A 25016-nucleotide genomic window follows, 5' to 3' on the forward strand; every position below is an offset into this window, starting at 1 on the left:
CTCTGATTTGAAACCGAACGACCGTACATGAAACTGTTCATTTCACTGAGAGCATCACAAGAGGTACGACGAAGGAAACGCTGAATAGCTGCGACGTGCCTGTTTTCTGTCCCCTATCGCCTTGCAAAATAGTTGGCGCGCCTCCGATCTGCCGCGTACAGGATAGATAACAGCTTGCTATTAGCCTTGGGTCATTGTTAGTCTGGCCAACCTTAAGCCCGCGAATACGACGGCTATAACCATCAATAGCACTATGAATGGCAAATCCAAAGGGTTTTACTTTGTCGAAGCCATCCAGGTGCCACATGTAGTTTGGACCCTGAACGGAATACTGTCCGTCTCCGAAATACCCGTCTTGAAGGCAAAAACACAAGTTCTGGGTCAAGGTATTTTCTGATGACTCGTACTGTTTCCCTTTTCACCACCATGCAGTGATCTGTTAGAAGCCTTTGGTGCATTTGACGATATCCAATGGAATGGCTACTACCAGAGACTTCGCTTCCCATAGCATTTTTGACATCATGCAAACAGGTAAATCTCTTCCTTCGACAAAGACCTTTGCACCTAAGAACTCTCTTGAGTTGTCGTAGACTAATACAAACACCATGAAAACGAGCCAGAAAAGAAAAAATATCTGTGCAGACTAGGCCAAGACCGAATACATAGCTATGAGATCATCTCGGTTGTCTGGCGACTCGAGAGCAGATGGAAAGTAATCTTGGCACGAGAACGGATGGAGGAGAAGGAAACAGGTTCCACCAATTATAACTGTAATTGTTAAACTTGCCATTTGGGCGTTACCTGTTTTGTGAACACTGATGATACTCAAGCTTAACGCACTGAGTCCTAAGCACTTGATAACAGGAGCCCAAGGAAGCATTGTCTCGACAGCAGGAAACCAGAAAAAAAAAAAAAGAACACAAAAAAAAAGAGACGCGAATTGCAAAATATTTGCGACTAGTTGAAAAGAAAAAAGTCGCATGGTGGAAAAAAAAGTCGCGAGCTGAAAAAAGAACTCGCGATTAGGAAAAAGAAGTCGCGAATTGAAAAAAAAAGTCACGAGTTAGAAAAAAGTATCATGTCCCTTCCAGGCCGCCGTACTTTTGACAGGTGGGGAGCAGTCGACTCGATAAGAAATTGTAGGAAATAGACCATATTCGTATTCTCGGTATTGCACTGGAGCTACCTTGCAATGGAGGCTAATGCGGGGAATCTTTTCAAATGCAAATACTTTTTAATATATTCCCCCGCATTAGCCTCCATTGCAAGCTAGTTCCAGTCCAATACTGAGAATACGAATGGTATCAGGTGTACCGCGTACCCGTTCGTGTCCTAAAGAAAAGTACGCCTGATCGCAGATTAACCAACATATACTAGAATCTTACTGCAAGGAATCAAGTATTTCTGATACAAATTGGCTGAGATATCTTTCTTCAGCATATTTGATCAAAATTTGGTTGAGCTTATGGCGTCATCACTTAGCTAATTTGCATCATTTAAAAATTTGAATACAGCAACATTCCGAAAATACAAGCCCCGGGGCTTATATTTGTCGAGGGGCTTATATATCCGAAGGGGCTTATCTACGGAGGGAAACTTGCGTTTCCAAATCTACTGTTTTTGCTTTGTTTTACTTTGTATTTGAGGGCAATTTTCAAAGTTCAAGTTCCCGGCGGGGCTTATATTGGGAGGGGCGATTTAACGGAGGGTATATTGCGTTACCGCTTTGGGGTGCTTATATTTGGAGGGACTAATTTTCGGAATTTACGGTATCTCAGGAACAAAGAGATATTTGAAAATGATAAACTCCATTCTTCTCGTAAAGACTACATGTTTATGTCCTAAAATGGCTTAGATGGGGAAGATGCAAATTTCGTCACCGTAGCACTTTAAGTACTCCACACTTGGTAATAATGAAAAGAAGTCATCGAAACATCATGTAATGTTGTCACAGTTGATTTCTCGTGGCTTGCAAATGGTGAGTACTTTTCGCAATTTTTTTTCTAGTTAAGTAGACCTGTTAGGGGTACCAAACTGCTATCAAAGATGAACGTGAATATCAAATGAGTATGTGGTAAATTGACCACCATAAAGAAATTCAGAAGCTAACGTTCCAACCATAAGCCGACGCTCGAACTTCTTTACGGTAGTCGTTTCTTATACCACATCAACTCAGTTGAAAAACCGATTTCTGTTTCACTCCCTCAGCATCAGTTTCTTTAATTAAAAGCTAAACCTCATGAACTTAAAGGGTTCACGACACAAGCCTTCGGAGATGAATCAAATTCAATTTTAATTACAGAGCACGGACGTTGTTATTTGACAAACAGATCAGCACAAGGAGCAAGACGAAGCAGAAGTGTTATTCCAAACTAGAACATCCCTTACAATTTCGACAAAATAGAATCTTACATAAAAATACACGTTTAGACTCTGCAAGCCCAGAGTCCAATCTTACAACCCCCTTACCCCCCCCCCCCCTGTTTTTCAACGAACTTTCTCGCGGTGAAATTGCCACTAGTTGTTCAAGTTCGTTTCTATACTTGGAAATTCTTCGTTCCTTTTTTCTACCGACGTTCACAAAAAAGAGAAAAACAATTAGACGCGTTTATCGAAAGAAATTAAAGCACCGCGTTTTTAATCGTTGAAAATTTACTATACGAAAATGTTTATCAACCTAAGGAAACCTAAATGATTACTCCTTGCCTCCACTAATGTCCAGCTTGGAACTCGTGGAGGAGATCAGTACAACACATGTATTGACTGGCAGAATGTGCTTGTTTGGGAGTTTATGTCGATACGTTCTTAATTTCCGCTGCATATAAATAAAATGGGCTCGTATGAGATTTATGAAGAAAAAAGAATTTTTGTTGACAAACCCTACTGTCTCAACACCGGTCAGGGCCTGCGTATAAATGCTGAAATAATTTGTCAACAACCTTCTTTTTTTTAAATTCTGGTTTATCATTGTACCTATCATGTATCCAATACCTCGCCCTTCTGCTAAAACAAAAGGCGTGTGAACGAATCGTTTAAAATGTAATAATTCCCCACTAAAGCCATGTGAGACAATCGTTTCTCGAGTTCTAATTATCACAAAGACAGGATTCCTTATTATTCATTCAAAATATAGCTTTTGATCGGCAATCTCAGCTGGTAGTTGACAAAACCTCATTCTACGAAAAAATTGGCAAGGAGTGCCTCCTTGTATCTGAACTTTGAGCTTTGAAAACAGCTGAGACTGTAATATAGGAGGTATTTCTATTCAGCTTAGCAAATACAGTGAATGAATAATAAATGAAATTCGACAAGGGTACATTACAGATAATAGGCCTTTTGCTACTAACGATCACATGGTACAAAATCCGCCATGCTGAAGGGCAAGCTCATTATTATTCCCCCACTGGGACATCAAAACAAAGAGACCTGAACCAGAGAAGCTTGACTTGCCTTTGTTTTAATATCCCAGTGGGGGAATAATAATGAGCTTGCCCTCCAGCATGGCGGATTTTGTACCATGTGATCGTTAGTTGCAAAAGGCCTCTTGAGCAGATGCCAGACGACGTTATAATGCCTTTTCCCTCGTCTGGCAACTCTCTCCACGATCTGCTATCAAGTCTTCCAATCCTATTCAACTTCACTCAACGACAATTGGTAAGTGACAATACAATAAAATGTTCATTGATAAAAAGAAAGTCATCAGTGATTCCGCTGACCGTGATTTAACTCTGGAAGCGGATTTATCCCACAGCACATTTTTTCAACAGCGTGAGAAAATTCACCCACATCCCCATAGGCCATTTGTAGTTCCATGCGCAGTGACACCAGACAACCTGCTTACAAATGCTAATCTTACGCTAAATAGTTTTAATTTAAATGCGAAAAGCACTGAGGTTCGTACTACAAGAAGGCCAAACTTTTCCGCAATTATTCAAGATGGCGGCGCCCGGGAAATTTGAAAACCAAAACAAGCGTCTTTGAAATTCATATATTTTGGAAACTTTCATTGGAAAAAATTGTTTTAGTGGACGTTCCCTTTAAATTGAAGACCAATTGAGGCAATTCTGGATTAATGGCAATTTATTTACCGGTCAAAGATGACCTTGGTCTCAAATTTTCTACTAGACTTTTATTTTCCTCAAAAATGTCATTTAAAGGTATTTTCAACGGCCAAAATTGGTTGCCTTGGTTGTTCTCACCGCTTGGAGTTAATTAATGGAGCTTTCAAACAACCAGGGCCCAGGTAGATGCATGCAATATTAAAAATGGCCTATTCACATGGATTGCTTTCTGGCTTCCCACCCCTCTCTGCTCGTTTATTATTAAAATAGAAATAAAGCGTTTTCTACAAGCTAAAATGATCTCTCAATTTTAAAACGATAAGAAAATCTATTCTAAACCAACACGTGTACATTTGCCACTGGTTCCACTGGTGCTGGCTTCTTTGCCATAATCCTTTTGGTCCTCCTCAGCGTGGTTTGGCAAGGTCTTGTGCCTCGTGACTACGTGGTCACAGCAAACATAAATACTATTTGCTAATTCAGTAATTTGACCCGAAGAATGGGCTCTGCAATAAGAGTTTGGACACTCAGAACACAGAATGTTTGCCCACTTGCCACAGTCGTCACAGAAATGCCACGGACAGATCCACTTCCCACGAGTGTCCACGTCCCCTCCAAGACAACCTTTATGGTAGCACTTTTTACAGCCTACCTTGTCGCACATCAGAAGTTCACCGCCATCACCACAGATGAAACATTCGTCCTCATGAACTAAAAAGCGTTAGAAACTAACATTAGATTTACCCCTTGTAAAAGAGTAATTCCCACAATCACCATGTTTAAAGTACAGAATGCACTGAGCCAGACCTAACCCTCCTTGATCTTGCTATTAGAAGCTTCACAGGCCAGTTTTGAATGAAAGGCAAGAAAGCTCATTGTACTAAAAAAGCTCTTTTTATTGAAGTGGGATTTTTTCCTTGTGGTTTTATTTCCATGAAGAGTAAAAAAGTTTACAAGAAACTACGGCACTAACAAGTTACTGGTTTTACATGGGTTTTCAAAGTCCAACTTGAAAATTTATGCTCTCACACAACTAGTTTAAAATGATTTAGATTCGTTTGCGCACTTCCATTACAATTCAAGCTTTAAAATTAACTAAAATTAAAATAAAAACCAACATTAAGGTGACCAAATACAAGTCAAGTGTCTTAATATTATTCTGCTTACAACACAAGTTTTATGTGGCAAAAAGCACACCTTGTTTAGGCACTATTGCTTATGGTCAAACCAGGCTGAAGAGGGGAGTAAGTCCACGGTAATGCACTATTCAGAGGTGATGTACCAGTGAGCTTTAACGCCTGGTCAGTGGTATTACAACTTGAGCCAAGTTCATTAGCGACTTCATGTTGAACGGCAGGAAGAGGAGGGGGACGCTTGCGATGCTCGATGGAAACTGGCAAATCTGAAGGCAAACAAGATATGTTTGCCTTAGTTCAAGAAAGTTCAGATTTGTATGCTTTAAATTAGACGCTATGAATAGGTGAAGGGCTCAATAAATTATTCTTTTGTCTACATGCTCACTATTTGAGATACCCTCTTAAACATGAAAAGGAAATGTCACTAATTAGTGGTCTATCGCTGTTTAAAAGTTGGGAGAAAAATAATATTTTAAAGTAAAATTTAACTCTTAAAAGAACCCTTTACAGCATTACTTTTTAAGCTTCTGCAAACAAATTTATTTACATTTATATGAAAAAATTAATGATTAGCTTCAGATTTTTAGTCTGCATATCCTATCTACACCTAACGTTTAACTTCCTGGTGTTTTTAAACCTTCGTAAAGTAGGTATTTGTTTTATCGAGAGGTTACCAAAATGCAGAGGTTACATACAAGGTAAAACAAACGAACTTAGAGACTGTATAAATTAATTTTATGCAACACTTAATAGCAGAAAAAGGGGAACGTTTAGGCATGCATGTCCACAGCCCTTCAACAAAAGTTATAAGTTTTTCGATGAGGATAATATCACCAGCCTTGGACATTTTTTTGCCATTTCTATCTCAAAATTTTATTACTTTGAAAACTGTATTCGATTTACAAATAAGTAAGGCAGCATTTACATGAACATATTTTCATTTGTAAGCTCATTGCTTTTGATGTCGTCGGGCTTTTCGTGTATAGCGTACATGACACACCAAACAAGATCACCACTGAAACTACTAGGTTGTTTTGAAACACTGCCCAAAGTGGAAAGTTTCAAAAGCCATTCCATTTCATCTGTCATGTAAACTGCAGAACCACATCAATGATAGTTTTTCAAAATCTGGTTACTATTTGGGCAAGAAATTGCCTTGCTCTAGAAGATTTAGCATGGTGAAACCACACAGTGTATTTTAACAACTCATCACCAACAAAATGCAATTCTTTCTGGTCACACAAAATCCAGAAATAGATTGTGTGTCCGACAACTTTTAAACACCATTCCATACTGCATTTGTCAAGTAATTGTGCCAGCATGCAAAATCAGCATGACAGTAAAACCTTAAAACCTTCCAAACCACATTGTTCTCAACACTGTTTCAACCTCATGAAACTGTAAGGATTTGAAAATGACTCTGCATAACTGCTGCTTAAGCAAGGGGCCTGATCTATTTCGGATTTCACATTATAAACTGTTTCAACATGGAATAATTATTATTCTTTTGAACAGTCAAATGAAAACAATTTATCAAATTGGGGGCAGACCTATGAATTGCACTAGTTTGGTCCTATTGTAGGATAAATGGCTGCCAGCTGGAATTCTTTTACGGCTTGTGCATCAAAACAGTTTCCCTTTTTCAACAGAATTCAACCAATTACCAAAACAAACACGGCCCATTAACCTGTTCTGTCACCGTGATTGATGACAGTGTGAAACCAAATCATTAGTTTTGAAGTGGTGGAAGACGCACCACCACCGCTGACAACAACATAATAATTAAAAAAGTAAATAATTAATTTCTTTTTCGTGATCCTCTTCACTTTACCAGCCCAATAATATTGTAATGTCACCACATGACATACCTTCTTTCACAATGATCTTTTTTATCCTCTTCTTTTTCCTCTTGTCTCCAGTCTTCCGGGCTTTGTCTTCTTGGATCTGATTCTTAGGTCTCACTCCAAGGAAACTGCTACAATTCTTTGCTCCACAGTGACACTTCTTCTTCTCGTTACCTTTCGAAATTCATGAAGTAAGTAAGCAAGCTTTCAAATGCCTTGAGGACCTTCCCTGGAGGAGGCAGCCCAGATAAGTGAATAGGGCATTGTACCAGTAACCCACAGTTAACCAGTGTTAAAGTTCACTTAAGCTCAGAACTACACATAATTAGAATCAAAATCGATCTTGATATCCAACACAGTGTTCCCATTGGACTAAACATCTGTCAACTATTTCCAACAGTGAGACAAATGTTAGGGCTTGCTTAATGTTTTGGTTAGGGTAACTGCAGTTACTCATCTTCACTAAGGGATGGTACAGAATATGAAAGACAGTAGTGTGGGTATAGTTTGCATGCTGGGATTTTCAAACTTTTTTTAAGAACAATATACCAGTACATTATTTTCACCAGTTGTTTCACTGGCCTTGAGAAAAGGAAGCAACTGATTAAGTAAAGAAAAAAACCACTTTCCAGCAGAATCATCAAATAATAAAATCAAAAACCTCTCAAAGAAAAAAAACACCATCTTTGCAGGAAGATATACTAATCTTTTGAATTTGATTCAGCCTCTCTAACCATCAATTTTTTCTTATGAAAATCATTTTTACCTGACAAATTGAAAGTTTGAACACAATTATTAATCATTTGTCGGGTTTTGAAACCAAGAGAGAAATACTCTACCTACTCCACCTCCCCCTAATTGTCATCGTCATCAAAATTGACTTCCAGCTACTTGCTACATAGGCCCTTACCATGAATATGTGCTCAGAGGATACATCTTTTTTTGTGAGGGCATATAATTGCACATTGACCTACCTTCATTGTAGCTTAAACACCCATAACGAAACTCATCAACACATTGTTTCATCAGGAATCTCTCGATGACAAAAAGGTTCATAAAACATCATCCACAATTTCGATAGTACTACCCAGTAAAAATCTAGATATTCATACATAACCCTGGAATTTACCTCCTTTTAATTAAAAAACCAAACCCTTACCCAAACAATCAAGCTGATAATCAAATGTCAGTTCTTCCCCTGCCATTATTTCTCGTGAGGCAAAAAGTCCCACCCGAACTTCTCCGTTCACAGTCCATTTTTGAGTCTCGCAGTTTGGATCACAACTGTGATTCATAAAGCGTGAAAGATTTCCCATTGGGCCAGCATCAATTATGCAATCTTTGTCTATTGTCAGCATATAGTAGTTGGTGATATCCTCGCCTTTCTGTACGCGTTCTTGACATGTGGCCTCATCAATAAGCTCTCCAACATATTCAATAACAAACTGGCCCTTCTTCACATCTAAAATAAAAGGAAATAATACAAACAAACTATTGTGTAAAATTCCTATTTTTGTGGAGATGACAGCTGACAGTCATACATGTAGTATACCAGTGACATGTTCAAATTAAATTGCAGAATAGGCCATTTTACAGCTGTTTGCTCAGTGACCTTGAATTGATAGACCTCACTGCTTTTATCATGTAAATTGTGTTCTTGTAATGGGCCTTATTCACGATAGCCGCCATGTTGGTTTTCAAATTGTCATGCAAATTAGCCATGGGTTATGCTGGGGGGCAAACATTGGAAAAAAAGGCAAATTGCGGAAAATCGGCTTGTCAAAATATTGAAATAACATTGCTAGAAGTACATTTTAGAATTTAGAATTAAGTACCTTTTATAGTAATTTTAAATCTTTGATTCCCTTTGACATTTTGAATTTCTACTTCATTATCTGCTCATTAACTTTTTCACTTAAAAAAACATCGAAGTAACTTGGGTAATCATTCCATTTTACTACTTAGGTGATAAACATTCAATGAATGTGAAACAAATCATCTGTGTGGCTAAGATGTTCGTGATAACCTCTAGAACTTGTGTTGTTTGCCCCCTGAGAAGTGTGTAGCAAATCCAACAAGGCAGGCATCGTGAATAAGGTCTATTGTAATAAGTCTACATTAATGGGGACATGAGTGAGACAGAGAGTGAGTGAGTGATTAACCCATTGACTCCTGGGGGTTCCCCATTGACGAGTAAAATCGTCTGGTGCTAGACAGAGTAAAATACTAAGTATGGACGGTTCAGGCTACAATTGTAGCTTGGGAGTCAAAGGTTTACATAAGAAAAGCACAGAGGTTTTGTAACAAAACAGGGTCACCGGCAGCCTAGCTTCCATTCTTAGGCCAGGTAACTTAGCTACAACTGTAAAAGGGTCAATTGTCATTCTGCAATATTTTAACCCATTGACTCCTGGGAGCGAGACTTCACAGATTTTACTCCTCTAATGCCAGACAATTTTACTCGTCAACTGGGTGCGTCCTAAGGAGCCAATGCGATAAAGAGGACAGTTTTTGAGTGGACTTAGAAGTCAACCCTTTAACCCCCAAAGAGGCCCTATTGACGAGTAAAATCATCTGAGGTTAGGCAGAGTAAAATCTGTAAGCATCAATGTTGAGTGGGAAAGGGTTTAAGGTCTATCAACTCAAAAAACTCTTTCCACTCAACAGTTCCCCACACTTGTCTAAAACTAAATCTTTTGGTTTGCTAAACTCTCTCCTTCAGAGTCAATGTTTTAGAGGGTCCTGAAGAGTGGAAAAACTGGTTGTGATGTGGTCTACGACTGCGCAAGGAAGAGAAATGGGTGTGGCCCACCTGTACAAGTGCAAACAGGGCACCTTTAAAGATGCACAAGAAATCCATTAACCCATTGGCCCCTGGGAGTGAGACTTAACAGATTTTACTCTAACGCCAGAGCATTTTACTCATCAACAGGAGGCCTCCTGGGCAGCCTGCAGAGTCAATGGGTTAAAGTTATGTGAAGTACCGAAACGCTTCAATTGGCATGGGAAGTCAAATTAGCTGTGTTCTATTTGACCAAAGAATGAGGTTTGATGCTCCATCTAAACCTACATGTAGAGTTAAAGAATATTAAAGAGTTTCCTTAAAGACAAATCTCTCTAACAGTAAATACTGGTAGCCCATTTACTCTATGAGACAATTGAAATTTCCCAATCAACTTCTTTCAATCCATTGGTTTGAATGAAAGTCTATTTGAAGTGCGGGACAAAATTCTAAGTAATCCTTGCATTGAGTCCTTCAAGGGAACGAAGGAGTCCTGCCCAATAAACTGCCCTGCTCCCAACTTGGTTGGTAGGGAATATTATTGCTCCAGATGTCATGGATTGTCCCACTGGAGCCACCTGAAGTTTTCAGGTGCCTATAAGAGAAACTTGCTTAAAGGCCCACCGTAAACCAACAGGCAGTGCATGCTATGGAACAATTTTCATATACGAAAATCCAGCCAAAGCTGAAATTCATCCAATCAGATTGCTACAATAAGCAATGCGAATTTCCATAACAAAAACAGACGGTTAAAAAGCCTGTTGGTTGAAGGTGGGCCTTGAAATGGTCCAGGTAGGTGCAAGGATTACTTTTCTTTTTCATCATTGGTTTGAATGTTGCAAATAGCTCACCTTCTTTGCATTTTAACCCCCAGCCACGATGTAATGTTCTGAAAGGTTCACAAGCTACATACTGCCTTTTCTGAAACCGTTGATTGTGACAGTTTTCCTTTGCTGGGCATCTCTGTGGGTAGCACTCAAACTGAAGCATGCGGTTCAAACAGTTTGACTCAGGCCCGCAAGGATTTTCACTGTCAGGCAAACAGTCACACACAGGAAGCTCAGAGGGATCAATCAGGATGCGTATGGCTGTTGTGCACTTGTTTACCTTTCATGGAAAAAAATGGTAATTAACAAATGCACTGCTACGTGGAGGATGGGTGTATGTAATAATATCCACTGGCTTTTAGTTTAAGTAACCAGCCCTAGACTGAAAAACACCCCCATGGGGGAAGGGGAAGGGGAAGGGTCATCCATCAAGATACTGGAATAAAGCTACAAATCTGCCTCCATGCCAAGCACTGCCCATGAAAGAGTCTCTTTGTTTTCAAAACCCTTCATAACAGTCAATGCTGGTTCGAGTATTGAAAGGAATAACCGTCCACCTTATCAGAATGATTTTTGGGCAATAATTTTGTCAAAAAAGAAGAATTTGGATGACTGAGTTCCCGCTATTGTTTTACACAATGATGTCAATCCCATATGCTGACCAAGCAATAGGAACTGATGGAACTAAGTGCCATCATCTGGCTTCAAGTCAAGTTGGTGTGTGTGCAGTGAAACATGAATGGGTGATTTAGTTGTTTGCAGGTGTAATGCAAGTTGAATGAATGGATGTAAGCATAGACTGCAAAGAGTGCAAAAGCTGTAACATGTTTTTTGTCCTTGAAGCAAGCTTCAAAACATTTCTTACTGTTTGCTTTTACTCCCGAGGCTGCATGCCTCTGCCATAGGAAATGCAGGTAATGGTTCAGAGGAGGGAAATACTATTCACTGTCATTCTCTGGATCCTATCTTAAACTTTGTTGTAATCTATTTTGTTTGTCTACAAATGGAAGTGAAATTACAAGTATTAACATAAAAAAAGGAATAATTGAATGCAAGTCAAAAGGGATATGAATCTCGGCTATCTACATAATTATATCTATGCCTGCCTGTCAGCTAGTCTTAAAGACCGAATGCATAAAAATGCCGGCCAAAAATGTATTCTTATTTTTGCTTACGTGCTAATTCGACTCGCTAACCTCGCTTTCAAGCAACAATTCTTTTCTATTTGTCCATGCAAACGAGGCTAGTGACTCTACATGTAATTAGCATAATTATGAACAAAAGAATATTTTTTTGGCTGCTATTTATGCATTCGGTCGATGAACCCTTTTTTCTCAAGTTGTACTAAAGTTAAAGCTCCTACATGGAGCCTTTTTCTAGTTCAATTAACCCTTTGATGCCCAAACCAGCCTAAACTGGCCAGACTTAGTATCTCACTCTGTCTAACGCCAGACGATTTTACCTGTCAATGGGGAACCCCTGGGAGTCAATGGGTTACCTAGGTCAACCAAGTTTTGCAGCTGCGCATTTTGTCATATTTTAGCCAAAGAAAGTAACTACACTTGATCAAAACAAAGTCATTTCAACAACCAGTTAATTTGCTTGCTATCCTGTCCTCAATGAAACCTCCGAATTTACAATATAATTATGGCCTGAGACGAGTAAAGGGGAAGAATGCCAGGTATATATTTCACTACCACTGTGGAACTAGGTCAGTAGGTGGTATTTACACCAAGGGTAAGTGGAAAACTGGGTGAGAGCTGACCCATAAAAAGACTACACGAGAGCTTTTCATGGGTCTACTGCTTATTGGGCAGGTGGTCTTAAAATGTAGTTTTCCATCAGGCTCTATTCTAATTTTCTGACCTTTATGTGTTTGTATGGAGCCGGCTTCTTTGACATTTTTTGAAGATCTTGCTCTGCTTTGTTTTCCTGTGCTGTCCTCCATTCAGCATACTTCTCTTTTGCCTCAGCAAGAGCTGGACACAAACACCAGTGAAAAGTTAATATAATTAAAGTTCAAATAACATACCATAAACACTGGTAGATAAGCTGCAACCTGAGTTTACAAGCTCTGCATCACCTTATATCGATCATTCCATTTGCGGGCCACAGAAGAACAAATAAACATTATAGCCCTTCAAACTGTATAATTATATACAGAATAATGTCGCTTTGTTTGTGAACTTTTCCCCAGCATTTTTTTAATTGAAAGCTTGCTAAATATTGAAAGCTCCTTGAGTGGATTTTTGTTTGTTCATGCACTTTGCTCTGTAACCAGGTATTTTGTTACAGGAAAAAAAAAACGGCTTTGCTTGTGAAAGGGAGGTCAATAATTTCTTTGACATATTTCCAGTCAAAATTGTAAACAATGGAGAAACCGTATGCCATTTAAAATGCGAGTTCTCGAAGACTGCCTGATTCTCCCAAGGTTGACTGATCTCCGTGAAAGTGACATGCCACTGGCACACAAAAAAAAACAGAAACCAGTTATCATAATTTTATGCAAAATCTGTTGCTGTTTACCTTATTATACGTACTGGCCAGAGGAATAGCAGCACCTAGAAGCACGTAAAATGCATGCAACATTGCAGATTTACACGCAAAATACAAGTGCATTATCCCCGCATAATTTGCTTGCTGTGCAGATTGAGTAATCACACGTGGCAGAAAAGGCAAAATTCAACGTATGAAAGGCTTGTTTTGCATGACAAGATTTCTGGGTGTTTTTCGGAATAGTTTAATACCTATAAAATCGCAAAATAATGTAACATGAAAAAAAAAAATTCCTCTAATTAAAGAGAAAACTCCACCGTATTTCGATGATGAAATTAGACTCTCCATGAAGATTAGACTTGCTCAAGTCACCCTCGCGAAACTCTTCGATTCGAGCAAGGCGAGAGACTGCCAAACTACAACCAGTCATGATAAAACGCAGATTATATATGCAGATTGAGTACTTTTTCACTTGGTAACCAGGAAACGGGGCTCTTCATCAGTGATGTCCCTTTATTAATTTTGTAAAAATAAAGCCAAACAATGCATTTTGAAACACGTACAGGACCAGAGACGCTTGATGTTCCGTTTTGTAATTACCTAAAGTAAAGAATTCTAGCTACCTTTGGATTGGAGTACAAATTTCCTGTCGTGAGACTGAGCGTATTGGTCTTGGGAGATTGCACATCTTGAGTGATCACATAGCATGACACGTCACATGGAGGTGACGTAAATTTACGTCCTGGTACTGGGCCAAGACTAGCATTTCAGATTTTATGAGTACCAATGAGTACATCTACGATGCGGGAGCATGCGCATAACAAAAACAATTGAATCAATGAATATCAATCCGTGTCGAAGAAATGTAGACGACTGATGGACAGGTTAGGTATGTTCAATAAGAGGCTACCCTCCTACCCCCTCACCTCGGAGACAGCCCAAGCAAAAATTGGGTCACTCCTTGCTGCCAAAAATTGAATTCCCATGGGATGCTCAGCATACTTTACGACTTCAATGAAAAATGACATTGCTCGTGAAACTACACAGAACATGCATCAACATTGCTAATTTTCGCGATGTTGGTTGGAGTATCCATTGAACTGTGTATTTGACTTTCAGGATACCTTGCATTAGAAGCTGAAACACTAAAAAAGCTTGCATATGGTGAAAACAGCGTTGACCATCTTAGGAGCGTTCTTGTTTGAAAAAGAGACAAGTAATAAAGTATACTCAATCAGCATAATCTGCGTTCTTAGGTAAATACAAAAAGAAACATCAAGCGTCTCCTGTGCGTGTTGCAAAATGTATTGTTTGGCTTTATTGTTACAAATAAAGGGACATTACATGTCAACATCAAGCACAAGCCTGCAAATTACACCAGCGTCAGCCATCGGCAATTGTCCGGGAAATTTAAGGTTTTGCTTGGCAAACAATCAGTCTGACTGGGGTCGTCTGTTACAATGCGAAACAAATATGTTTCTTCACTTAAGAAAGCCAAATGCGAAGGTGGTCTCTAATTAATATAATTATGGCCACAATGCATAATGGCTAAGTTTCATTTGCACCATGCATTTCATGTTGTCTTACTAGTAATGCTAGGCCAAAAATTTTAACACTCCTGCCCATATTCATACAGTTCAGATTTCAAATTCGTGCGAAGTGTTTTCCGAAAACTCATTTACATTGACTTAAATTAAATAACGCTGCAATGTACTGTGGAATCAACAAGGGTACGGTTCCACAAATGCATGGTTTTTTTTGTTTTTATCAGACTGATAAGATTTTACGACCAGTTTTACAGCGAATTTTTAGGGACTCAAATTAATTACGTTCCTCACTGCAACTTCTGATCAATAACTAAATTAGAAGTTAACATTACGGCCGGTTTACAGTGTAGGTGTCGATGGGTTAATGTAAAAGAAGAAAATTTAATAAGTGAGCTGAATTTAGTAGACAAAATCAACTTTTAATCATAATGGCAGTAAAATGCTTTAGGAAAGTGCGCAAAAATTTAGCCTATCTTAAACAATGATTTTGTTCCAATTTGCTTAAAATAAATACTATGCCTCGAAAAAGATGTCGCATTATTTCCATTCTCCATTGATTTTCTGTCTGTGCTTCACGGCGTGGGAAAATACACGTGCAGGTGAATATTTCAAACATTAATTTTTAATACATTGGTCTGAAGAAACTTCTGAAAACTCGTGGCTTGTATTCATGAGCTTCAATTGGTCACCAAGAAATATCAGAGTACTATTATGCTAGTTGGGTTCAATGAGTCGCCTATCATATGTAAATCTGGTGAATGTTCCAAGGAATTTCGTGTTTTTGACAAAGTGTTCACATTAATTTTTGCCCGAACCCTGTCATGTGTGACCATCGCCTGCGGTTATTTTGATTCTTTATTGATACTTCGTCTGGTGGAGAAGAGCAGTTATTTCCCTGTGGAACTTCAGATATTTGAATGGAATCTTGAGAGATTAAATTTCCTCTGACAGCAACTGAACGATAATACGAATAGCAACAGTGGTGTCTTCCCACATGAATCTTGACTTAATGTTAACTGATTTACTTCATACGACCTTGCATTCAATCACAAAACCCAAGGATTTTAGTGTCAATCAAATAGAAGGCTACCATGTTTTGGCTGCTAATGGATACAGACAATGCAAAAGAGTTGAACCATTTGAAAAAGTTTTTAAAAATTAAAAAAGAAAAATGAGACGATGAAAATAAGATGCCATGAAATTTAGAAAGTGGTCTGCTACAGGCATCCCACTTGATAAGTAAGGAATTTTTTTTTTGTCCGATCATGGTGGCTGCATGTCCAGTCAAACCTTGCCCCTGGCCTGGCATATGACAGGCTAATAGCAAAAAAAAAATTACTTGCAGGCTTGAGCACCTTTTTTCTGGTTTTATACCAAATGAAAAAGTACTCAATCTGTACAATCTGTAATCTGCATGATCTGCATTTTAACATGACCACGACTGCCAAACTGTAAATGAAAAGGGAATGACTTTAGAAAATCTCCATGAAGGTAATAAGCCATTTGCACAAAAAAATGTGTCTTATTTTCAGATCAATTCTCATTAATTTCCTATAATAAGGTAGTTAACACATACTTTTCAGATTTCATCCCAGATGTTCTCGTAGATAAGCCGCACCCCAAATTTTGGAAAAAAATTTATAGTAAAAAAGTGCAGCTTATCTACTGGTGTTCATGGTACCCTTTAAAATTTTTGCAAAAACTGGGGTTTGCTTTTAGGGGCTTAAAAGCTCAAAACCAAAAAATCGTCTTGAAAACTTGCCTCTTTTGAACACTTTTGCCAGATTTTTGTTGTTGCCAGAATCAGCAGAACCCTTATCTCCCTCCTGATAGCTGAACACACGACCTCTGTGAATCCAGTAATAGTCATGGGACCCAAGAAACTGGACAGGAAACTCCCCAGGCTGATGACGCATGTTTTGGATGTTGGTTGGCACATCACGTGGATTGCAAATCTGTGCTGGCCACCACCTAACAAGAATATTACAAAAAGTAAAAATGGTTTTTTTTTAAATCATGTTGGTATCAAAAAGTCTAGTCATTTGTCTTGGAATAAAACAGACGATGTAAAACCATCCCCTGTTGAGATGAAAGTGAAGCCCATAAACAGTGATATATAACTTTCAGGCTGACCCATAAATCCAACACAAGAGGCTTTTTGCTACATTATGCTGCTGGAACACCAAAATATCCAAGAAGTTAAGCTGTCTCTACATGGAGACCAGGAGCTTCCACTATTGCCAGTCAGCACTTAGACTGCTACCATGACTGTGCAATCCTAGCAACCCAGCCACAAGCCCCCATGCAGCAGCAGCAGCAGCAGCAGTTTGGCGAATATGATTTTCATTATACAGAATGTGTTATGCCAACTAACCGTAACTGTTCACTTTCTGCTTTAAAGTAAGTACACTGTACTACAAGCAATTAATAACTAACAACTCTAAAATCTCCAACAAACTTGGTTCATAAGCAGACAAAAATGACTTCCATTTGGGTGATTGTTACATGATGGATGTACTTGTACAAAGAAATACCTCTGGTCACAAAATGCACTGACTCATGCAGGGAGCCACAAAAACAGGAAAAAAAAAAAGGACATTTCCTGCCGCTATTACCAACACATACTTTGCTTCAGGTTGAGTACATTTACCGAGTTTTAAAAGTGGTCCTGTTAAAATGTAGAAATATCTTCTGTATCAAAAATACGTAATGATAAGAATACTACAAGTGATAGGAATACCACTCCTCTAAAATGACACAGACAAGGAAATTTTCACTGAGGTGGCAAGTTGGCTGTCCGTAGTTACAAAATGGCAGAAAAGGTATAATGATGTCTGTGGTGCAATGAGAACAGAAAAGCATTAGAAACGCAGAAGTTCTCTCAGGTCTCGAATATACTTCTTGATGGGTACCGAGCTAAAGCTGAAACAGAATCAATTTCTTATAATTAAAAAAAATGCAGCCCACGTCCTTGCAACACAGTGTCACAAGGCAAAACTCTGTGAACTGCTTGTGTAGCACTATTGTTACAAATTATGTATGGTTCCAGAAAATATCCATACCCCCACCACAGATAGTAATTTCCAGGGGGTAGGGGGGTTTTATGGGAAACTACTTTTCCAAAGGGTCACGAACCACATACAAAACATTGAAAGCAACATACGATCGACCTGAAGCACAAAAACACACTATCGGACGATGTTTTGAAACAAAAGTCAGTTTTGAGATAAAGTTAATCCTTTTCGCTTCAATGTGTTCGTTTTTCTTTGAGTTAGCTAGCGCTACAATCTCCCAAAGCTAAGAACAATGTGTCTTTCATTTGGGACGGATTCAAAACATTTAAATTGGCGGTCTCAACTGGAATCTTGTCCCCAGACTTCCAGCTTCGTCTCTTTTTCGTCCAACCAACACTTCCCGTTTGTCTCTTTTTCGTCAGACCACCACTTCCGTTCACTTGCGTATCGCTTTTCGCTACCTTCACATGCAGTAAACACATTTTTGATAGGATTCATGTTTTACTGGGGGTAGTAACTCATTGAAAATGCAGTAAGACACAAGTTTCCACCATCTCAACGCTTGCGTGCAACAACATTTTCTTTTTTGTGGGTGGCATTTAGACTACGGACAGGAACCGGGAGTCAAGTTTTCTCTTCTTTGAGTAAACGCAATTGCGTCCTCGGGAAACGATTGTTGAGGTTCAGTTCGTTATGCCAAACTGGAAATTCTAAAACAGGAGTTTCACTACTCATTGGAGGAAGTAAATCGCGCCAAAAACAATAACAGTTGCCCTCTCGATTCCATCCATGGCTCAAAGGCAAGCAACAGTCAGGCTGTGTGTCATTTACCGGCGAGAATGACTGCTGGAGAGTCAGTAAATTTGAAGACTGCACTTAAATCGCCATATCTAAGTTTACAAATATGATGGATTATTTTGGCGTCAATAATATTCTTCGTAAAACAATCGCCTTTGCAACGACGTGTTCATGAAACCTACCGTGTCAACATGTGTGGTCCCTAAATAAGAATCAGCCTGAAGAAACTTACAAAATGTGTAGACAAAGGAACCTTGTAAGTTTCTGTTTTATTTACTATCATTTTGCGAAGTTGTTTAAGTGAGTGAAATGTTCTCATCGAAGTTTGCACAAAAACGTGAAACAGTCGACATGCAACCCAAATGTTTAAGCTTTGCAAAGTTGATGGCGAAGAACCTAAAAGTTAAGCTGGAAAATGAGCTTAACAAAGTGTTATATTTTTCTAAAAGTTAACCTTAATGTTTACACTGTTGTAATAAAATTCTACCGCAATTACGTAACTAATTCACTTCCCTTTTTATGAGTAAAAAAATTCTGGAAATTCCTGAGGGGAGGGGGGTCATCAAAGACACCCCAGGAATGGAAAATCCTGGGGGGAGGGGGGTGCAAATCAAAAAGTCTTCCGTGGTGGGGGTATGGATATTTTCTGGAACCATACAATGTCATTTCCTAAAATCATTGTTTAAAAAAATCCTCCCAATTTTTTTCTTTTGAAGCCCCTTGTTTTTCTCACAAACGCCATCAAAATGCTGTAAGAAGCAGGAAGACTAACATGAATTTCGAGTGGCCAGGGGTAGCAGGGTTATATTCATTTAACTAATATATTCCTATTTTTCACGTTGCCATGTTACCACCAATAGCGTAGCTCCTACTCTACTATAAAAACTACACGTAACCCATAATCCCTCGATTCGCTCTGACGAAGGGCTAACGCTCGAAACGTCAGCTTTTAGAATCTCTGTACGGTGGCCAATTTACATCATCAACTCCGTTGATAAACCAAATTTTTGTAAATTACGTTGATAACCCCAACTAGGGCTGTCAATAAGGGCCGGTAACCGGTAAACACCACCAGCTACATTGTACTTTTGTCTAATTTTACCAACAGTCAAGATGAAAATCTTACACTTGTTACATGCAAGTTATCATCAAAGACACTTTCATAACATTCTTTTCCCCGTTTTGAGTGGAACTGATGGCATATTTCACTAAGATTAAACAAGAGAAATCATGACAAAATTGTATGTGCGAATGGTGTGGAACGCCTGGAGCATTTTACTGAATAGTTGCCAGTCTTGCACTTAATCTGACGAAAAAACATGGTGTCCACACCACAGAGAGAGCGTTTTTTCTGTCCTCATTCTGGTGAGAAAAACTTGCTTTCATGGCAACTTACATGTACCTTTAATTGTAAGCCTTCTAGTTTCAAATTTATTGACAGCCCTGATTTAACACTTCCTTCCTAAGAGGGACGCAGATTTTACTCTGCCTGACACCAGAAGATTTTACTTGCAAATGGAGGCTGTTTCAGGGGTGAGAGAGTTAACAACATGATACATCTCACTGATCTAAGGGCTCGAAATTGCGACCAAGACAGTCTCATCTGCGACTAAAATATCTGGAGAAGTTGCAAATTTGCGACTTGTTTTCACATTCGCTCTTCCGAAACAAAAGGGTGAGCAGTTACCACTTTGTTGCTACTTTTGCTAAAATAAATAATGAAATTACAAAATTATGTTGTCTCTCGGCGCGAATTTTCTTTCAATCTGAAGATCGTGTAACTTAGCTGCGATGTTTACGTACACAGCTCCTTTCTTTCGATCATTTGCAAATTTCAGTGGTTTCATTACACACAAGTATTGTGGGCTCATATTTTGTTTTGCTAAACCGTTGACAACACAATGCAGTATGGCGATTTTGTGACTAAAATTTCCTATCTTGTCACAAAATTGCAGAAATTGGATGGAATTGGATGTTTTCGTTAATTTCAAGCCCTGTATCTACATGTATGTCCACTCAAAAACTACATGTACGTCCTCTGTAAATTTAAAAGACAAATCATCATGTTTATCCAAAATAGAGAGTGCATCTAATCACCTACATTTCCAGACAAAGGTGGAGTGTCAAAACCCTAAACCTCTTCAGACTTGACCCTTGAAACTCTATCTTCGCTTCATGAAAACATAGAAGATTGAGGATTGAGTTTTGAGTTGACTGTAACCCAAGGCTGCGGCCTTATGGTCGCCCGGTGTGCCTTATTTGCGAGCACCTAACTTATCACAAGGTGATTCATCCTCACTTTGTTCGGGGGAAGGGGGAACTGGGTTCATTAATTCTAGGCTCTTTAAAAAATGAGTCGGGCTACTAATTTTTAATGTTGGAAGCTCTAAGGGCTCCCGGAAAATTTTCTTAGGCAGCAGCCTTGTAACCTTACATTAATTTCAAGAGGTACTAACAAAGACCCAGTGTTAAAACCTCACCTGTACATTCCAAGCTTGACCCACACAATCTCTCCATAGACAAGCTGTTTGCCCTCTGCACAGTCCTTGCAAAAGAAATGCCCTTCTGGAATGCCCTCATAACTTATGCATTCTGGGTGAAATGCTGCTGGGCAGCTTTCGCAACAAATCAATGTTCCGCCGATCGAACAAACAAAACACCAGTTGACGTTCACATGGGTATGATGTGCCTTACTTTTATCACGTATAAAATGCTTTGAACACACCATCAAATTAGAAGAAATTGGAATACAACCTGCCACTAGACAGCCAGAGATGTGAAAAGCCGTTGGGCAACGCACACAACGAATCATTCGTCCTCTAGACACTACAGACTTGTTTGAAACACACGTACTACAGAAATGAAGTGGACAGAAAAAACGATCGCTATCAAACTTTGCAGTTTTAAATTTTTTAACACACTCATCATGATAGTGTTTTGTACAAAGTGGCTGACTGCACTGTTTAACATTGCCAGCCTGTCTGCACACAAAGCAGGAGTGATTGCCGGTCACACACTCGTCACAGACAAACTTGCCTTTAGGCACAACCGAAAGCCCAATACAGTCCAAATGAAAGGCATTTCCACAGATCCCCTCGCAAAATATTAGATTTTCCTGCTGTTCACAAACAATGCAAACTCCATCCTTTTCCCTTTTAGAAGCTACACCATTCTTAACACTTCCAGTGTCATCATTTGAAGATGTGACGCTACCTTCAGTTTCCATGACAACATTTGGTTCTGAAACAGAAACTTTGTCTTTCTTATCCTCCACTTTTTTAACCTTTTTACTTTTCACTGAAACTTTCTCTTCCAAAGTTTTTAACTTTGTACTGCCAACTTCAATCTTCTCTTCCTCTTCTTTCAAAGATTCACTCTTTGACTGATGTTTCCTTTTACCTTTTACGACAGGCATATCCTTACTTGGCAACAAAGCTGCTTCTTTAGCATTTAACATCTTTCTCGTAGGCTTCGGAATGCGCTTTTTCTTAGGCCTCTCCTCAGAGCTGGCTTCCAAGATAAGATTTGATTCCTCATAACCATTAGAAACTTGTTCATTCTGTGCACTGCCTGGCAACACTTGGCGTTTTACGCTTTCCTTTTCACCATCACGTTCACTGACAATCACAAATTGAGGTTTCCTTGGCCTTCCTCTCTTACGCTTGCCTTCAATGTGATTTTGCTTTGGTGTGATCTTTCGGATTTTCAACTTCAGTGCAGTGTTTGGTGACACTTCCACTGTTGCACTAAAAGCAGAAATATCACCATTTATTCTTGGAGGAGTAGCATCAGGAGTATTGTACAAACCACTACATTTTTGACCCATGTCTGTGCCGGATTTGTCACTGAAGTTTAATTTGACTGAGTCATTAGTCTTGTAAGGGGCCACATCTGACTCAAGAGAAGTATTCAATTCTTTGCCTTGTTTGCTAGTCCTTTTTTTCCTTTTCTTTGGAGGCTCTGAAATTTTGGAAGCTTCAACAAGGTTTGTGGGGGATTTCGAAGCCCCCGCTAAAGAACCAAGTTTTCGCTTTCGTGGAAGTTTATCCTTACCAATTTTCTTTTGAGCACATTTCAAGCTACCATTACAATTTCCTACTCCACTGACAGCCAATGGTTCAAACCCTGGTGTTTCAGCGTTACTGAGATCACACGTCCTTTGGTGATGATCGCTGTCCATGCCATTTAAATGATCTGGAAAAGTTGCAGTGCCAGGCATGGAGCTGAAGCCATTTAACTTTTTTAGTTTCATGGGATCAATCTTTTTTGCTTCATTCTTGTCATAATACTTGAATGTGTAACACAATTGACGTTCATGTCTGTTCATTGGCTTTGCTTTCTCAGCTACGCTTACCGCAGATTCCCAAAGGGAGACGCGTTTTTGAGCAATCTTTAATTGCTTGCCATAAAGTGAATTCTCAAAGCTCTGTCGTCCTGGAAAAAAAGGCAAAGAAAGCATTAAGAACTTTTGTTTCCAGAATCAAAAATTAATTTTTCTCAGTTTTGTTTTACTTAAAATTAGGTTTAGGCAAAACCTGGTTTAATACAACTGTAACATGACAATGTGTACGCTTTGCTCGTAAGCAATGCTGAGAGCAACAGCTACTGCAATAACCATTTACTATTTGACAGACACCACTCTCAACTGCAAAAAAGTATTTAGTAATCACATATGCAGCAAGAAAAGGAAGATACTAGATTAGCCCTACTAAAGCGGCACTTTCATGGCAATTTTAATGATTTCTGTTTTACTAGAAGTTTGGTTGGTTTATTTCATTTCATACCAGACATTGCTTAAGTTAAAACGTATATTATAAATATGGCTGAATAAACTTTGCTAAAAGACACAGGCATGGATTTTGAGCAATGTTAAAGCATTAGGTATCATGATGAACTGTCAACAGGATTTATGAGTTGTGATAACCCAGGGGAGTTCAAATATTGTTTTGGAAACAATAATTATTACTCTTGAACTTCAAAGGGAACTTCAAAAGCCAGTGAGATCAACATGAAGCAGTGAGCAATATTTAAATACACTGTAACTAAATAGACAAAGTAAAATAAAATTCAACAGATACACCAGTATCATAAGGTGTGAATAATAAATTGTTATTGCGTGATTTGATAGATAAAGAGATTAACAGTTGTGTTAATTTAAAAATCATTAGGCAAATCCATAATATTTTTCAATGATCACGAACACTTCTTGCAACTAAACAAAGCAGTGACAAAGAAGTCTGTCTTTATCTACATGCATGTATTTGTGCAATATTTGAAACTATACATAACTTCAATTTCTGTCCTATCTTCCTTTGTTTTAAATGCAAATAAAAGAAAGTATTAAATTCCAGCAATAAAGCTTAAAATTGTTATGATTTTAATCATTTTGATGTTGAAAATGTTCCTGGAATTGAAGCAGATTAGGATACTGAATTATGAACAAAAGCAATAAAATTTACAATCAGACATGATGAAGTTTATGTTTTTCATGTCAAAGTTACATTACCAGTGCTACATGTACCTTTATTATTCGTAAACACCAAAGTGCTTTTACATGAAAAATCTGACGTTTTTTATCCTGCAAGTGAATGTTTTGGTCAAATATTGACAATTTTGGACATCTTTGAACACTAGTAGATTATTTTGCTATCCCCGTAACATAATATATTATCCTGCTCTTGAAAACAGCACAACTAAATAATGACTAGAGCAAGGATGAATGTCCCCAATGAAGCATACATGTATTCTGGAACATGACTTTGTAATGAATTTTGTTCCAAATTTTAGAAGACTCACAATTAAAATATTTCCTCAATCTCAATTAAAATTGTAACACACTGACAGAACATCATAATAAACCTTAATAAAATTTATCCCCGCCAGCTGAATCCTGCCACAATTTTTCATGGCACAAAAGTGCCTTACTGTGGGGATGAATACTAATTAAGCTTCCTATCTTGATAGACATGCTGCTTTTTTTTTTTGGGATAATAATGTGCCCTTTTCGGTGCAAAACAAAATTATGTGGCATATTTTGTAGACAAGTAGACTTCACGAGGAAACAAATTACTAGAGCTTAGAAATTTCGCATTTTCTCTCCAAGACAGCTGCCGTAATTCCTGATCATGCGCTAAGAGGATTCTATCGCGGATGTGGCGAAGCGCCAAAACATTTCCAAAGGGCTCGAGAAACAAGTACACCCAACTTATTTACATTACCTAGTTACAATTAAAAAAACCAAGGTCATAAACAGCATCACCCTTGCAAGCAACAATATAAGTAAAATTCATTTGGAACACAAGCGCTATTTGCTTCCAGTTTCCTTTATCCTCAACTGTTTATGGGAGAGTACATTCACTTGTTTCGAGTGAAATTGGAAAAACATGGCGGGATAAAAAAATTCATATCCTAAATTAAAGCGATTATTTCACTGCCACCCCTTTAAGCGACGAAGAAAATGCTGCATTTCATTATCACCCAATATCTAGGAGGAGAGAGTACCGCAACTGGA

The 25016-nt window shown here is 38.6% G+C and overlaps 1 protein-coding gene across 2 annotated transcripts in view; it reads right to left on the bottom strand.

Annotated features, from left to right (window-relative positions):
- Positions 1 to 2345: 2345 nt before the first annotated feature.
- Positions 2346 to 25016, bottom strand: part of LOC138044109 (histone-lysine N-methyltransferase NSD2-like) — a 23159-nt gene continuing 488 nt past the window's right edge. Inside the window, exons 2-9 of one of the 2 annotated variants that reach the window (XM_068890761.1) lie at positions 20986 to 22939; positions 16456 to 16664; positions 12517 to 12629; positions 10675 to 10930; positions 8201 to 8503; positions 7066 to 7215; positions 5259 to 5463; positions 4634 to 4772 (exon numbers count right to left, since the gene is read on the bottom strand). In XM_068890761.1, the coding sequence (XP_068746862.1) occupies positions 5264 to 5463; positions 7066 to 7215; positions 8201 to 8503; positions 10675 to 10930; positions 12517 to 12629; positions 16456 to 16664; positions 20986 to 22939 (3185 nt within the window). In that variant the 3' untranslated portion in view covers positions 4634 to 4772; positions 5259 to 5263. Of the gene's footprint in view, positions 4773 to 5258; positions 5464 to 7065; positions 7216 to 8200; positions 8504 to 10674; positions 10931 to 12516; positions 12630 to 16455; positions 16665 to 20985; positions 22940 to 25016 lie in introns of both variants that reach the window. The other variant, XM_068890760.1, reaches the window with a different exon arrangement.

Source organism: Montipora capricornis, chromosome 3 (assembly GCF_036669925.1).
Source record: "Montipora capricornis isolate CH-2021 chromosome 3, ASM3666992v2, whole genome shotgun sequence".
NCBI lineage: Eukaryota > Metazoa > Cnidaria > Anthozoa > Scleractinia > Acroporidae > Montipora > Montipora capricornis.